The sequence below is a fragment of the Brassica napus genome, chromosome A1 (genome assembly GCF_020379485.1).
Source record: "Brassica napus cultivar Da-Ae chromosome A1, Da-Ae, whole genome shotgun sequence".
Classification (NCBI taxonomy): domain Eukaryota; kingdom Viridiplantae; phylum Streptophyta; class Magnoliopsida; order Brassicales; family Brassicaceae; genus Brassica; species Brassica napus.
The window spans coordinates 17,808,099-17,826,135 of record NC_063434.1 but is presented as its reverse complement, the minus strand read 5'-3'; the positions used below and the strand labels follow the sequence as shown (position 1 = coordinate 17,826,135).

General features: G+C 28.9%; 1 protein-coding gene and 1 long non-coding RNA gene across 4 annotated transcripts; one reads left to right on the top strand and one right to left on the bottom strand.

Moving 5' to 3' along the window:
• The first annotated feature begins 1,031 nt into the window (after window positions 1-1,031).
• LOC106345248 (CST complex subunit TEN1-like) lies at window positions 1,032-2,681 on the top strand. Of its 2 annotated transcripts, none has more exons than XM_013784474.2 (4): window positions 1,032-1,268; window positions 1,428-1,539; window positions 1,638-1,791; window positions 2,346-2,681. In XM_013784474.2, the coding sequence occupies exons 2-4, from the start codon at window positions 1,436-1,438 to the stop codon at window positions 2,457-2,459; spliced, it is 372 nt and encodes a 123-aa protein (XP_013639928.1). In that variant the 5' UTR covers window positions 1,032-1,268; window positions 1,428-1,435; the 3' UTR covers window positions 2,460-2,681. The 2 variants fall into 2 exon arrangements, with proteins under 2 accessions (XP_013639928.1, XP_013730263.1); XM_013874809.3 differs by having other exon boundaries at window positions 1,053-1,268; window positions 2,334-2,681.
• A 7,073-nt stretch (window positions 2,682-9,754) lies between these two features.
• On the bottom strand, window positions 9,755-15,185 carry LOC106433966. Of its 2 annotated transcripts, XR_007338453.1 has the most exons (5): window positions 11,695-15,185; window positions 11,156-11,597; window positions 10,948-11,069; window positions 10,766-10,850; window positions 9,755-10,696 (listed from the first exon to the last, which is right to left on the bottom strand). It is a non-coding gene; the product is annotated as an uncharacterized LOC106433966 (long non-coding RNA). The 2 variants fall into 2 exon arrangements; XR_007338452.1 differs by having other exon boundaries at window positions 11,156-15,184.
• Window positions 15,186-18,037: the final 2,852 nt, after the last annotated feature.

Below are 18,037 nucleotides of genomic sequence, written 5' to 3'. Positions count from 1 at the left end.
AATTCTTCGATCTTTTTTTCTTTTTTATCCACCGATGTTAGATAAACAAACACATCTTCATCATCCAAAATATTTGATTGCCTCTTAGGTTCCACTACCAATGGAAAGTAACCCAAATTCAGCCTCTTCGTAAGCATATATATTCTCATCTTTCTGCATATCCTCTCATTCAACAACGAATAAGTGATCTACTCTAATGATGATGTCTAAAGGATATAGCATACAAACGAGCATCGATTCAAATCCATTCATAATCATCTTCAGACTTAGAATAATGTCCATCATAATCAAAGTGTATGTTTGTAGAAGAAAGACACATCTACAATACAAAAAAAAATTAAACCAAACCATTAAGTTATATCTGGTTATACAGTTATAGCATTTAAGTTATACTAACTTATATCTTGTTATACAGTTTTGTCAGTAACCAACTTTGCCTTACTTTTCCCAACTTTCCCAAGTTTTCCCAGTTCTAGTTGTTTTCTCTTCTTCAATTCGTTTCAATAGTTATCTCGGAGTTATCGATTTTGATTCCTGACGTTCTATCTCTTCTTATGATTATAAAATTATTGATTATCCAATTCCCTAATAGGCATACCATTCACACTTTTCGATCCTCGATTAATCCAGTTCAAACTACGAATCTTGTAAATTAGAATCTCTATAAATCGATCGTCTATGGTGAATTTTAAACATTTGGTTTAACGACGATTTAAGATATATACCATGTAAAACGGAATCAATAGCTCAATGATTCAGCATCCAAGCGACGAAGCCGAGTTAACTCAATGCGATGATAGCGAGGAAGAAGAGAACGCCCGAAGAACCCAAAAAAACCCGCGGGTGAGATGAGAGAGAGACAATAAAATATTCGATTACTCCTGATTTAAAAATGGAATAATGATTTTTGATTGGTCATCTCGTCATTCAATCGGTCAGGTAGAGAAAACACTTTCGACATTAACCATTAATATGGAGAGTATATCAGAATAAATAAGAGTATGACAAAGTAAATAATAGAATGACAAAATCAATTTTGCCTTAGCATCTGAGCGTTTCAACCAATTCATGGTATTGACTTAATTAGAATTTAGAAAAAAAAATAGTGTATTGAGGATGCAATTTCACTTTTTTTACCTCTTTTCAACTCGTCTCTGTCTTCCCCTATTTCTCTCCGCCAAAACCCTTAATACTTCTCTCTAGTTGTACGAGGAACAGCGATAGTAACTTCAAAGCTTCATTGTAATAACCCGGGAGGAGGATTCCAGGTAATCGATCAACGTATTTGTCTATCACTCTGATTTGGTTGTTTATGCACACCAATTGTTCGATGAAGAAAAAAATGTGCAACTCCAATAAATCGATGAGAGATTATTTGTGAAATTGTTCTCTGTGAGCTAATTCAAGTTCAAACACTCATATAACAGTTAGATCGATGGCAAATTCTCAAATTGAATCTGGCGCTCCCATCACTCTACAAGAGTTGTACCCTTCTTCCCCGTTTTTCATGGAAGCTCGTTCACTCAGAGTTACAGGATTGTAAGCTTTTTTATGACTTGGATTGTACCAATGCAATGCTGTGTTATTGTATAGTATTATTAAATAAAGACGATGTTTTGTCGTTTTTTCTTTTGCAGGCTGAAAGGATATTCAGTTGAAACAGCTATAGGTGTTATTGAAGATGGAGAGAAGAGTCTCAAAATCAACACTCAACACTTACGAGATGTTAGTTTCCGGGTTGGCTCTGTTTACCAGTTCATCGGAGAGCTTCACATTGAGCCCAATAATGAGGTTAGTTTTCATGTGGATTCTTTTTAACTTTGTTAGTGTCTGCATTACACCATGTGTTCCCGGTTTGGCAAATACTGAAATTATGAACATTGTTAAAGAACTTTGCTTTCCTAAAAATGTTTTGGCCTTTCATGAATGCAAACTGAGAGTTGCTCACTAAGTTTTGTTATCTTGTATTTGGCTCTCAAGTTGTAATTTCACCGTCTCAGTTGAGAATTTAAGTTTTTTTTTTTTTTTTGAGCAAAGAGAATTTAAGTAATTATACTATGAAAGTCCTGATATTTATGTTAGAGGTAGGGACTGGTACACATCATCTTTATAGATTGAACATCATATTCATGTTAGAGGTAGACACTAGTACACTTCTCCATTCAAATTGAACATCATGGGAATTGTAAATATTGTTAGTTTATGTTAGAGGTAGACACTGGTACACATTTCAGGCTGTACTTTTTGTATCAGACTGATAATATCTCCATTGTAAGATTATTGTCTTGGTAGCTTAACAGAGCTAAAAATTAAGATGTATACCATTTCGTTAGCCTATCTTGCAGGCTCGAACCGGAAGAAATGTGGATGGAATCGATATTAACCTCTACCGTAAAACAATTGAACTCCTAAGGCGGTTTCTTGAAATAGAAGAAGACAACAGAAATATGGTCGAATGAGGCTATCTATCAGATCAGATGCCATCCAACTAATATAACTCACCTGCATTTTTATATTTTGTTCCTTTGTTACCTCTTTGCTCACCTGTAGATGCATCCTAGCATTGGTGAATTTGTTTTAGTCTTCTTTATATGCGAGCAATGTTCTGAAACGAATGTGTTTGAAATTCTGAATTCTCCGCTTTGGCAAGTCAGTTGAACCGATATGGTTTTGACAGTGAATTAGGATCTTTTCAAATTTCAGTCATCGTTTTTGTTTAATTAAAATCTAAATCCAAATAATCTATTGATATTTAATCCTTTTTTTTAATGACAAAAATCTTCTTTTTTTCCATATTGAATCATTTGAAAACAAATTTCAACTAGATTTTGATAGGGCGTTTTTAAAGGATAAGATATTTTACATTACAAAAATCCAATAAAAACATATCAAATGAATTGTTAGGAAAGTTAGAATAGGAAAGTCTGCCTCACTTAAACCTGTTCCATTTAGAAATTACTCTATTTAAATTTTGCCTATTTTTGTGGTTTTGCCATGATTTATAAATGCATGTTACAAAAAGAAAAAAAAAAATCTGCCTCATTCAAAGCCGTCTCATATAAGTGCATCCTACGTCCCGTTTAGAAACCATCTCATATTTTATAGATACGTTTGTATATTATACTTTGAAACTATAATATAAAATGTCTTGCACAGATCATTCTCATGAAAACTTTATTATATAAAACTATTTTACAATACAAAGATAATCAAATATTCCATGATCAAAAAAAAGAAAAAATATTCCATGATCATATATTTTCATTATTTTAACGAAAAAAATCATGATCCTATAATGTAGATGACAAAAAATGTAATATAACACATTATAATAGTCTTAGCTATAGTTAAGAAATTAGTATAGTTAAATATGAAAACCAAAAGATCATCTGATTTATCATTAAGAATTCTCGTGCAAATCTCCAAAAATTAGTAGATTTATACATAAGATATTAGATATGTTTCACATATGTTTTGTGAAACTAATATTCGAAAGTATTTAGTATAAAATAAAATAATATAGAACGATATTCTAAAAGTTGTTAGGTTTTATTAATTAATACTTTCAAAATTTTAAAGTTTGATTGAAAATTAAGATTAACTAGGTGAAATGCTTCACCTTGTGCAGACTTATATATATATATATACAATTTTTTTATTTTAATATAAATTTCTGTATTTAAATTGAAATTATCTAATTAGATACAAATATTAAATTAATTTATTTTTACTGAATATTTTCTTAGTTTTTCTTTAACAGAATTTTGATTGCTTTTTGTGTGACTTTATTTTTCTCACTATCTATGTATAATTCTTTTTTTTTTGAAGTATAATTTTAGGTTTGATTGTATCAATGGATTGATTTTAGTGATAATGTTTGTGTAATTTCGATTGACTTGGCTCTTGTTCACTAGTTTTAAATTTATTTTATTTTATTTTACTTTCTTTTAATATAAAAGTTATTTTGTTTAGGTAGTGTTTTTAAGAATATTTAGATATTATATCTTTCAAACAATTTCAAAATTTATTATCCCGTAATTCTTCAGTTCACCTTCGTAGTAAATACGTTCGAACAATAAAATATGTGGTGCTCTAGGAAGAAATAGTTTTACACAGCGTAAATAAATAGTAGTTTGGCATTTAAAAATCTTTTATTTATTTTTACACTAAACCACAAAAAAGTCTCACAGTAATCATAGATCATAATATCCAATCCAAGCATTCTTCGTGTTAAAAATATTTCTTTGAAAGAAATTATTATTTTTGCTGAAAACTTATGTAATGTATTGTTAATATCCATTAATTTATTCTATTTAATATAATGACAAATATATATATAATGACAAATATATATAGATATATTACGATAATTATTAAAAATTATTTATTAAAATTAATGACTTAGCTAATGACTCATACTAAGTTAATATCCATTATATTAATATAAGTACTTATATATTAAGATAATTACTAAAATTATTTTTTTAAATTAATGATATAGAACATCAATCAATACTATTAAAACAAAAGTACAAAGTTGAAATAACCTTAAAACTTACAACTTATTTTTAAAGAATTGCCATTAAAATATTTAATAAATCTAGCTTTAAATATTCTTTATCTTTTTATTTTATTTTAGTAATGGATTTTCCTAAATTGATTAAGATCAATTTCCTAGAACATTAAAACTAAATAGGATTTGGTTACAATAATTCAGTTAACATAATTTATCATTCATCTTATACGAAATCTAACTTCCCTCACTTTCCATTTGCTAAAAAACATTTTTTATGAAAAATAGTATCATGATGTATAGCAGTTAAGAAAAATCTGCAAGCGAGAGGGATTCAAGGGGATATATGTTGTGTCATATGCGGAATTTCAGAGGAATCGATAAACCAAGTGTTTTTTGAATGCCCTCTTGCTCTCCAGGTTTGGACGCTCTCAAAGATACCATCAAATCCAGCTATTTTTCCAACTACTTCTCTCTTCACAAATATAGATCATCATTTTTGGAGAATTCTCCCACATATGGATGATTACCAGTTTGCATGGATACTGTGGTACATTTGGAAATAAAGCAATAATAAAGTTTTCAGTAATCTAAATATTGATCCTAGGGAAACGCTTAAATTAGCGGTAACAAAATCCACCCTTTGGACTAAGGCACATGTGTTGAACATACAAAGGACAGCACAGCATGTCGGGGTTACAAACCTACCGTCAATTCCAGCGCGAATGGTGTTTTACAGATGGTTCTTGGAAGGAATGAACTTTTTCAGGACAAGGTTGATATAGTACTCTAGAGCGTTTTGATGGTTTGATGGGGAAAAAAAATGTTAGGGCTAGTCTCTCCCCTCTTCATACGGAGATGGAAGCGTTACTTTGGGCAATAGAGTGCATGGAACTTGCATCAGTTTCAAGTCACGTTTGCAACAGATTGTTCTCAATTGGTGAAGATGGTTTCAGAACTAGAAGAATTGCCAACTTTTGTAAATTATTTGGAAGATATCAAGACCCTGAAAAGAAGCTTCCTCGGCTCAAAGATCATTCATGTACCACGAACGCAGAATTCAGAGGCGGATATACAACCGTCTTTCGTCGTTCACATGGATACGAAGCCGCCGATTTGGTTTATAGAGTCTATATGAATCTGTTTAAGTTGATGACAAAAAGAAAGATTATATTTTGGTCGTACCTTTATTTTCACTAACAGTTAAAACAATAAATACATGATATTTTTTTGGAAATGTCGTTGGTTTGTTTTAAATATTATATTTATGTCATTATCATTTATTTATGAGAAAAAGATTAGGATAGCACCAAACCAAGTTTTTGTTCCCAAAGTAGCACTCAAGGCTTAATGTCACAAAAATAGGTTTCATTAAAGAGGTAAATATACACTTATACCTTTTGGGTTAATTAATCCAAACATTAGGGTTTAGAGTTAAGGGGTGGGATTTTGGAATTAGGGTTTAAAATTTTATAAAAAATAAATACTAAAATAAAAAATAAAAATTTTAAAAACAGTTTCAAAAAGTATTTTAAATTATAAAAAGAAAATTTGGAAAAAATAAAAAAAATTCAAAAAAAAAAAGATTTCAAAAAAAAAATTATAAAAATTTCGAATCTGAAAACATATAATCTGAAACTATAAAAAAAAATTTCTTTTTTTCGTTTTTTTATTTTTATTTTATTTATTTTTATTTATTTTTGTTTGTTTATTTAATTTTAAACTAAGGGTATTAGGGATATTTTACCCTTTAATGAATGTCATTTTTGTGACTTTCTCCTTCTAGTGCTATTTTTGAGACATAAACTTCAAAAGGTGCTATTATTGACAATTTTCCTTTATTTATTGATATAAAAATTATTAAATGTATTTTTAGTTTAGAAATAACATTGAAATATATGTATCTCATTAATAGCACGTAAATGTGCAATATTCAAAGCATATTATTCAATTTATGCTGCTTATATATGCAACATAATTTATTGACCGGTTGAGCACTTTTCGATCATGTTATTAAACTGTAAAATATTAGAATTTACGTTTTATAATCATAAAATTCTTGGCCTTCTTATGTGTATTTACACTAAATTTTATACAATTATAATTTTTTTAGATTTTATCAGATATTAATTAATCAATGTTAATTAAATCCAAATTTGTAAAAACATATCAGTTGGTAGAACCTCTGATAGAATGTTACATGAAGAACATATGTCAATCCAAATTATATATGGCTATGGCCTATGGGGTTTATCAGTTGGACCACGGATCCGGATCAGATAAAAATACTCATTATATCTTAATTTGTCTATAAACCACATTAGATTTTGACCAGCGCACCCGTACGGGTATATTTTTTTAAAAAATATGATGTTATTTGTTTTTTATGTCACTATTTAGAGTTGGAAAAAAAACTCGAACTCGAAGAACCGAACCGATCCCAATCCCAATAAGTAGTACCAAATCCGAACCGAAATTGATTAAATTCCAAATTATTTAAAATTTTGGTATTTGTAGAACTGAAACCTAATTCGATCCGAACATAAGTATTTTGGGTATCCAAAATAGATTTATATACTTATATATATTAATTATTTTTAGATTTAATATATATAAAACATCCAGAATATATATGATACTTTTAAGTTCATTTAAATACTTGAAAATATATAGAAATAATAAAACGTAAATATCTAAAATAGTTAAAATATACTCAAAACTCCAAAAATACTTCAATAATTATTAATTCTCTATCCAAGTATTTAAACCAAACCAATTTATATGTTAAGTTAGGTACTCTGATATATGTTATTCAAATTCATATGTAATATATTATAGTTTTTATAGATTTTTTAAAAATTAAAGCATATAATAAATTTTCAATTTTTAAAAATAATTTAAATTGGTTATCTAAATCCAAACCGAATGCTCAAAGATCTGAACCGAACACGAAATTCCAAACAGACCCGTAAACGAACCCGAATGCCAACCCCTAATCACTATTATATATCTTATATGTATCATCATAGGTTACAAAAATATGTGTTATCATATAATTAATCATATTTTATACGTACCATCAAATAAATAATCTTAAAATTAATAATATTTTATACGTACAATCATATAAATAATCACATATATTATATTTTTAAATTTCAATGTGAAATAAAAAAACATAATTTAAGTTGGTGTTTGAAATTGGGCTTTGTATTGTATTTTTCTTATATATTGAAAACATTTTTATAATGGTTATTGGAATATATGTTAGTAAAAATCAAATTTTGAATATATGTATATTTTTGAATGAATTTTTGATATAAATGAATTTTAAATTATTATTTCGATTTGGATATGTATATCAAGTAACATAAGCCCATTACTTTATAATATAATGTAATGGATTTCCAATTTTTTTAATAGCATAAACCCATTATTTTTTTTTCATAACTTACTGTTATCCATGTTTCCAAACAAAACTATTTTTTTTTAATTGTTATCTTTGTTACCAAACAAAATGTTAAAGTATTTCTACTTTAATAAGATAGACTAGATTTTGACCCGCGCTTTCAAAGCGCGGGTTTGTATTCTTTGACAATTTTATTATTAAGCGCGGGTTTGTTTTATTGGACATATTTAGCATTATAACAAATGTATATCAAATGTCTTAGTGTTTTTTGTTAGCATTTGTTTTTATGTTTTACATTACTTTTTCATCTATACCAAATGTTAGTATTGTGAAATAATTATTTTTTTTGAAAAATACAGGAAGATATTAACTTTACAATTTTTTTTAGTAAAATTAATGTGTACATTGGGTTATAAAATTATTAAAATATTTAAATGAATTGTAATATTATTTAAATAATGACCGGGTGTATTGATATCATCTATTACATTCCTATCTAGTTTATGTTTATGTTTATTAATTGTATATGTAAAATTTTTAATTATAAATATGAAATTCTTATATAACTTCAAAAACAATGTTTAGTATATAATGTAAAGCCCATATGAAACAAACTTGTTTGATGGAAAATTAAGATATAAACCATTGCAAACACATAATGGTTTATCATGACCCAATAATTTTGTAGCCCAACACTCATCGGCCGTATATCCATAATTTTTTTGACCGTTCCTGTTTCTAAAAAAAAAAACAAAAATTAAGAAGAAAAGGTGATCGAGAACGGTCTCTTTACCGACAGAGGATAAGATGGAAAAAAACGTTTTTCGATGGTGAGAATCAAAGCTGAACGACTCTGATGGTGAGAATTTGGCGTCTCTCGATTGTGATAATCAAAGTTGTACGACTCCGTTGGTTCGATTAATCGTTTTTCGATCGGTCCAATTCAAAGCTGTAATCATAATCTCGATTTGTTAAGGTATTCTCTCCTTAGCTCATCCGCAAATTATTTTTATTCTATATGTAATACAAATTGCCTAATCGAGTTTCTGTTGACAAATCCTAACATGCAGATGAAGAGATCTTAAATCGCATGAGAAGAGTCTGTTATATTTATAAAAGAGAACCAACGAACACCATCGTTTTTCACCATTGAGACTTGTCGAACAGATAACCAGGATTATAAGGTGAGCGTAAAAAAGAAGATTCTGTTATAGTTTTTCAAAAATTGGTGACTTGATGAGTATATATGAGATATAAGGACTGTGGTGGGAAATTTAAAGAAAGCTTCAAGTCTTTGTTTTAATGTTAAAAGTGGCTGGTAGTTCCTGATTATATTTTACTTGTCTTACTAATGTAGATCCTGTTTTTGCAGGTTTTTCAGTAGCATCGTTATGGCCATTATTCAGTTGAAAGACATTGACAGAGACATCAGGAAGGCGTTGTTATTTGCAGGTCTTATAAAGACATCAGAAAGTGTTAGTTGCTCAAAGTATTAAGTTGTCTTATAAATTGTTTCATGTATGTGCAGGTCTAGATTAGTCATCGTTAGAGCCATTTTCGAGTTGAAAGACATGGGACAGAGACATAAGGACGACATTCATAATGACATGTACCCAACCTTTCTGCAATGATATAATACGTAAGTTACTATTAAACTTTTTATAGAATTTTAGAAGCTAGGAATGAAACTGACTATCGGTAGTTAGGATTGAAACCGGAGTTTGATTGATTGATTTGGTGTTATTATCTGTAAATATGATAATTATATTGCTTTCTGCAGCGTAGAACTTTTCTTAAAGTTCAATTTCCGTGTTAGAAATAATAGAGAAAAATATTCTTAACAACAAAAATAATATGTTTGTTTCTGAGGCTTCACATCATCACCAAAAACTCACAACGTTCTGTTATGAATCTTAAAACGTTTATTAAACGTAAAACATAAAACCAAATTCTTCATATAAAGCAAAACATCTGCAAGTTTCTAAAAACAGAACTGAAAACATAGATCATAGATTATCGAAAACCTCTCTAAAGACAACATTCTTTGTTTGGCGTTGAGGCTTGCCTTCGCTGTCAGCAATCAGCATCTTCAAGCCTTTCTTAGAAGTCACTCTAGAAACAGCCACGTATAGTTGACCGTGTGAAAAAACCGGTCTTGGTAGAAATATACCAACTTCAGACAATGTTTGTCCTTGACTTTTATTGATAGTAATAGCGAAAGCCACACCAATAGGCAGTTGTCTCCTCCTCATTTTGAATGGCAATTTTTTGTCTGAAGGAGTTATTGAAAGCCTGGGAATCAACACAGTTCGACCAACCTTTTCCCCTGTAATAACCTTTGCCATTATCATGAAGTCATACAGCTCTGTAATCTGGAGCCGAGTTCCATTCATCAATCCCCCAACAGGATCTATATTCCTTAGCAACATGACTGGACAACCAACTTTCAGTCGCAGCTATGATTTGGCAGTCCTGACGCTTTAATTCTGTTAAAAAAATCTGGAGTGAGAGCCTGGTCTTTCTTTGAAAATCTATCAGAAGCGTCGATTGAATCAGAGCTTAAGTAAATTTTTTCCTCACCTGCATAATATAGGAGAGACACCAAAATCACTTAATAACTGCTTACTTGAGTTGATGTTATCATTTCGTAGATGCTCTTAGTGGGAAAGAGTAACCACTTATCACGCTGTCCTCGCTTTCCTGACTGAGCAACTTGTTTGTTGTTGTCCTCATTACTTTGGAATGAGGTTAGAGTTTTGTCATCGTCATTGATCCTGATTATAATACAAAGATTAAGTTTAGAAGTATGTGTGTGATAACGAAGTTACAGAAGCGGGTCTTACAATTCTTTAAATGCTTCAGCTTCAGGTATTGACGGGTTGATCATCATTTGAGAAGCATCAAAAGCGTTAGAGATTTGCAGTTCCCCTATTAGATAATTAAAAAATACACAACATGTAAGTGAAGTTCCGCGATTTGATTAGTGCATTAATAGTATAACATTGTACTGGCGTGAATTATGTACCCCTAAATCTCCCAAGCTTAGCAAACCTGAGCAGCATAGTAACCATACCAACTTCTTGGTTGATTGCAGAATGGAGTATCTCGGCTAAGTTGCCCCATATGCAGCATGGTAAACGCGAATCACTATGAAAGGTTATCAAAACGGTTAGTTATATTATCTTACTCGTATGCAATACATTTTTGTTTGGAGTAAATGACAGCTAACTTACTTGATGTCACTTAGGGTGAATTCAAGTTTTTTTCGTTGCTTTCCCCCGGTACACTGAATATTTTCGACACCACCACAATCCAAAACTTGACCGAGCACATCTGTAAAAAAACTGTAAACGTTAGTATAGATTGTTACAAATAGATAGTGGCAAAACAGAAAACATTTATATGTTTACCAATTAAAAAATTCTCATCAAGTGTTCCAGACAAAACAGTTTGAAAGTCTGACAAATTCAGATACAGCTCATCATTAACGTGATTAGATCGCGAAACGGCCGTATTTTGATTGAAAACAATTTTCCAGGTATGATCTGTGGTTCGATAAGTTCCACCAGCAGGAGTAATCTGGAAATTCCGGATGTAGCGCCATGCTCCAACCGTAAGGATCCTTCCCTTACTTTCAATGTAAGTCTGTTTACATGTTGCATGAATTTTTTGCCCCTAAAACAAAAACCATATGAAATTGAAATATTAGTAGTCAATCCCAAAATGTTAAATAAGACAAAATCGACTGATAAATACAGTAAGGAACGCTTACAGTCTCATCAGCCAAGACGAATTCCATTGTCTCTACGGATTGAATGTATTGTTTCCAAGCGTGTAGCACCTTTACATGCTTGGATTTTCATCGAAGGTGAAATATTTTTAGTAGCCATAGATTTATTTTTTTGTTTGTTGGAAGGTTGCGCTTTGAACAGGAAACTGGTGAAGGATATTTATAGTATTGATTGGAATTTAAGCTAGGTGTTAGGTTTGATTGTAAACTTGGGGAGAAAGTTGAGGGATGTCGATTTGGAAAATCAAATCTTCATATATTTAGAGAGATTTTCGGTTATATTTTATGAGTGTTCCTCAAGATTGGGAATATTCTCTTTATTTGATTTGATTTTGAAAATCTTATAGTACTAAATGGGTTGTAAATTCGAAAATATTCCTTAAATTTTCAAAAACTATATTATAGAAGTGGTGGGCTTAAATTTCTGATAGTATAGAATAGGTGGGCTTTACATTTTCGTAAAAGGCTTTTAAATAATTCAAAAGTTTCTGGACTGGAATGTTTTGCAATTAATAAGAAAATTCAGGGGCATAATCCTGAAGAGGATTCTGCTTTAATAGTATAGATATGCACTCTCAGTAGAAGGGGTTAAACAATTTGTAAAAATAGAATACTTTTTGTACTATTTAGATGCAGATGCACTGTTAGTCTTTAGCATTCGGTTTTGGTTTGACTATTTTGGGTTTTGGTGTTTTGGTTCACGAAATTTAGGAATAGTTGGTTTGGTTTTAGTTGGGTTGTTTTTTATTTGTTTGGTTCATTAGCATAGTTGAGAAACACTTAATATGCAAAACAAAATGGGTCCAATTCAATTATTGTTCGATTCTGGGTTTCGAGATATTACGAATTTATAGATAAAATTATTGGATAATTTGGGATTATCAATTTAAATATCATGTAATTTCGGTTGTTCGGATAAAAAATATTCTATAATTCAAATAATTTTAATAAATTAAATACAAAACATTTGGGTAATTCGGTTTATATATAGTATTTTAAAAATATTTGGCTATTTATAAAATAAATGTAATTAATATTAGTATATATATACTTTGTATTTTAAAAATTCAGTTACCTATTTGGTTCTCCGCTACTAATGAAATTCAGTTTATTTTTTATTTTCAGGATTTTCAGTTTGGTAGAGCTTAATTTGTGGTTCCGGATAAATGTGATCAAATCTATACAATATATTAGATAGAAATTTATTTAAAATAATTTTTTTTATTTCAAAACAAATCTGCGCTTTCCTAGCGCCGATCAAAATCTAGTTGTTTATTAAAACTAATGTATGATCCTAAAATCGTGAAGAAATTGACAAATCAAAAATCATTTAAAAGTTAATATCCATTAATTAATCATTTCGTAATAAATGATTCTTTTTATTAAAACTAATGATTCAGCTTAAAATTATGGCTTTTTAAAAACTAATGATTCAGCTTAAATTAATGTGTTATTTTTTTTCGTTGAAAGGCCATTCTATTACTCAAACTTGAGGTGGTATGGGTAACCAAACCGGAATAGAACAACCAATAAAAAGTAACTCCATATGGAAGGATCTAGCAGTCTTAGCTAAAAGATCTGAAATCTGATTACGCGCCCGTGGAACATGAATAAATTTGAAGTCCAGAAAGCATATTTTTAACGTTTCTATCCTCTCTAATTCCGTCGCAAAGCTTAGCCAAGCCTGAGAGTCTTTTATCATTGCTATCAGCTCCTTGCTGTCTGTCCCGAAGCTCTGGCAAGTTGAGTGTTGAAGCATATTCTCCATCGCCCATCGCAGTGCTTCTACTTCCGAATGCAAGGCTGAGTCGCGTAGAGTGAAATTTCTTGTCCCCATAAGTTGCATGTTGCCAGCACTGTCCATCCATATCCATCCGCATCGACTAAAGTGAACATAAGATGTCCAAGATCCATCTAACAAGCAAATATTACCCAAGCCAAGCTTAAATTTTAATTTCCCGCTTAAATTTCTCTCTTATACTTTGGATAATGGGCCTATGATCTAAACTAGTTTTGATTTTTTTGAACAGTCACAATTTTGTTATATATTGAAAATTTTAGAATTTTGGTAGTTAATTTGGAAGACTATATATGTAAATTTGGGAGTTTGTAAATTATTATAATAAAAGTTATGTAAAAGTTATAAATAGATATTGAAAACATAAATAAGCTTTTGGGATAATTAAACTTGAAAAATGATATGTAAAAAATTCTGAAGAAGCTATATGTCTTTATCATACTCAGTGCCGTGCTTAGCTTTCTTGGGGCCTAAGGCAAAATTCAATGTAAAAAAATTATTAAATGTAAAATTTATTATAAAAATAATTTTAATGGATAAAATACTTAATAATAAAAAATATAATATATATTTTTATAAATTTATTTATATAGCATTAAAATTGGTGATAGAAACATATTAAAAATAAGAAATTAATTATATAGCAGAAAGGAAAAATATGTCCATATATATTCATTTTATGATAATCAAAATGTATTAAGAGTAAGTGTGAAATTGTACAATAAAACAAAAATAGCTAAATAAAATGAAGCTAGATGAGATGTACATTTAGAATCTAAAATCCCATAGAAGAAAACAATTTTTGTTATAAATATGTAATAGTCGAATATAATGGCTAAATCAAAACAAATGTAAAAATTGGGGGCCTCTAAACTTGTGTTAGAACTGGGGACCTAAGGCAACCGCCTTTTTCGTAAGCTAGAAAGCACGGCTCTGATCATACTTTAAGTTTTGTGAAAACATTAAAAAGTTAAACAACAATGGCTAATAGTTTATAACTTTTTGTAAAGAAAAATTCAAAAGAAAGCGTCTTTAGAAACTTATCTTTAATATAAAAGTGATTGTACTAGTCTTTTAATTCGCGTTCAACAGAAACTCAAACACACACAAAAAGTACTAAGTTAAGAACAACAAGAAAGAGAGAAAATTGAGAACTGGTAGAAACTATGAAAAATACGTCACATAAGTTTTCTTACTTGGTTAGATTTCTTACCACCAGATTCAGAACTAAGTATTAGATATCCAGTGTGTCCACTATGTATGGTTGACGAGTTTGCGTAAATAGGAGGTCAACTAGTAATATGAAAATAAGGTCAAATACATGCCCGTGTGTTTCTCGTAGACGATGATAATGATTCCAGTCAATAAATAAAGCTCAAACAGGATAGTTGAATGTGAAAGGACTCAATTTTGTGTTCAACACGACAACAACCAAATGTTGACCCAACCAAACTAATGACGCCCTAGTGTCTCTTAGCCATTACGTCTTTAACTATATTTAAAGGGAATTTACTCCTTCAGAATCTGAAAAATTGATGTTTTATGATTTGCACATATATTAATAAAAACTAGGTAATAATCCGCGTTTTGCGCGGAATGTGATTATTAATTTCGTTATTTTTAATAAAAAAATATTAAATTTGTTTAATCTGGATATTGGTTCGGTTTTAAGGTTTTTTTTTGGTTTTTAATCTTCTAAAATATAACTATTATTTTAAATTAATATTCATTTTAGTTTATTCGGTTAAAAACTTAAAATGTTTGATTTTTTGTTTTTCTTGGTAAAAACCAAAAATTAATCTTATTTGTTTATTTTCATGTTATGAATTTTAGATAGTCGTCATGTCGAACCAATAGTTTTATATTATAGTTTCTAAACAGATAATAGTTTAAGAAAAAGAAAAAAAAATTATTAAGACAAATCATTACACTAGAATTTGGTTGGTAGTGAAAAAAGCATTAAAAAATAATAATTCAACTTTCAAAAAAATTAGATACTTCAGTTGTGGTGAATACTTAGTTACAAGGTGCTCATATCAAGGTGCACATGTATGTGTATGTAAAAAGTATATAAAAATAGTCGACAAATATATAAAGATATTGTTAATTAATATTAAATGGCATTTTTGTTCAAAATAATACATGAAAGATAAAACTAATATTAATTTTTTTTAAAAAGCCTTGACATTAGTCATTTTTTTCATATAAAGAAAATAAAATTGTATCCGTAAATAGGTGGGCACAAATCGAATATCTGAGTATTTGGAAGCATTTGTTTCGATTTGTTCTTTAGCCACCTAGATATTCAGTGACTCGGATATCCGAAATGTTTTAGAATTTTAAAGAATATCCTATTTGATCCGTAAATTAAATAAAATTTTAAAAATAATTGAAAATTTAATAGTAACATTTTAATACAAAAATAAAACAGTATTTAACTTTTTAAATTCTATTACCTAATATAGTAAATTTAATTCATATAAATATTATAAAACTGATATAAAGTATAATATATATAACGTATATATATATATATATATATATTTATATATATATATATATATATATATAATTCTTTACATATATGCATATAACAGATCGGATTATATATATGTTCTTAAAAATATTGGTATTTGTGATTTGCTTCTCTTTTGGATATTGTATTTTAGTATTTGATTTGTTTCGTAGAGTTACGTATATCCAGATTTTTTTGTTCAAATCAAAACGGATAACGAATCAAATAAAAATTTATGTATAGTTTTTTTTAACTTTATCTGTAAACAATAAAAATAATATATATATTTTGGCTTTTGATTCGTTATCTATTTTTTTTTCGAACCGAGAAAATCCAAAATTTTGTTGGAGCCATGTGTGTGAGTTTTATATTAAAAAAACATACTGGTCCAAAAATAATTAAAAATATATATGCATAAAATATATTATAGTTTATGTATGTGAACCATATATGTGAGTTTTATATTAAAAAACCATACTGGTCCATACCTAATATAATAAATTTAATTCATAAATATATTGTAAAACTGATATAAAGTATAATATATATATAACGTATATATATATATATATATATATATATAATTCTTTACATATATGTATATATATGCATATAACAGATCATATTAGATATATGTTCCTAAAAATATTGGTATTTGTGATTCCACCTTGTTTTTATTTATTTTTGCCATTACATTGCAAAATCTTAAAATCATTTATATGATATTTACCGTTTAGCAAAATAAATGATAGATAAATAATCATGTAGTATCTATATATAAAAAGTAGGATATACTCTATATTTATTAAACCACATAATCAAATGATTCATTAAAACTAATATATTTTACAATTTAAAAAATTTATGAAAACTCATACATCATTTATCATCTCACTATTTGAATCAGATATATTAGTAAATATTACTGTATATCTCATTGTATTGTTTTCAAGGAAAAAAATTATTTATTAAAAAAAACTCGGTAATAAATATCATCATCTTATATGAATAATTAGAAAATATTAAATTTTACTTTTCAGTTTTAATAAACCAGAGAAATTGAGCATGATTTTTTTTTTTGACATCAACAATACTGACTATGCGAACCAAACTGGTAGCTTTGCATCCAAGTGAACAACAAAAGATGATTATTTTCTGGCACTCCGTGCTAGACTATTCGCCTTTAGATTCTCCATTCGGGGTACATGAATAATCTCTGAGCTGAGGAAACTTATCTTCAACATCTTTATATCTTCCAGATAACTTTCGAACACTGGCCATTGCTCTAGTTCCGAAACTATCTTCACCAATTGAGAACAATACGTAGCAAACGTGATCTGAAATTGACGTAAATTCCTCATACACTCCATTGCACAAATTAACGCTTCCATCTCCGAATGGAGGGGTGAAAGACTTGCCCGAATATTCCTTGCTCCCATCAAGCCCTCAAAACCTTCGAAAATACTATACCAACCTTGTCCTGAATAGGGCTCCTTATCTTTCCACGAACCATCTATGAAACACCAGCATCCTAATTTCATCGGATGATGCGTAACCTCAGCTTGTTGTGATGCCTGTTGAAAGTTCATCACCTAGGCCTCAGCCCAAAGTGTTGATTCAGTTTCCGCAATATTATGTGTGTCTCTTGGGTCGATATCCAAATTGCTAAAAACCTTGTTATTCCTTCCTTTCCAATTAATACATTTATTTATACTCCTAAATTTATATTAAGTATAAAGTTTATATTTAATAGGAATAAATTTTATGAGAAAATGTCATTTAGTCCAACTTGTAAATTAATATCTTAAACATTTTATAATATGCATAATTTATTTCAACCAAATTAAATAATATATTAAATAAACTTAAACCAATTATATTCAATAATAAGATATACTAAATTGTTAATATATTATATAATTCAAATTAGTTATTCGAATAATATTGTTTTTGGTGTTTAAATATAATAACATATGCAAAATTAAAACAAAATTTCTATTTTTACATAATAA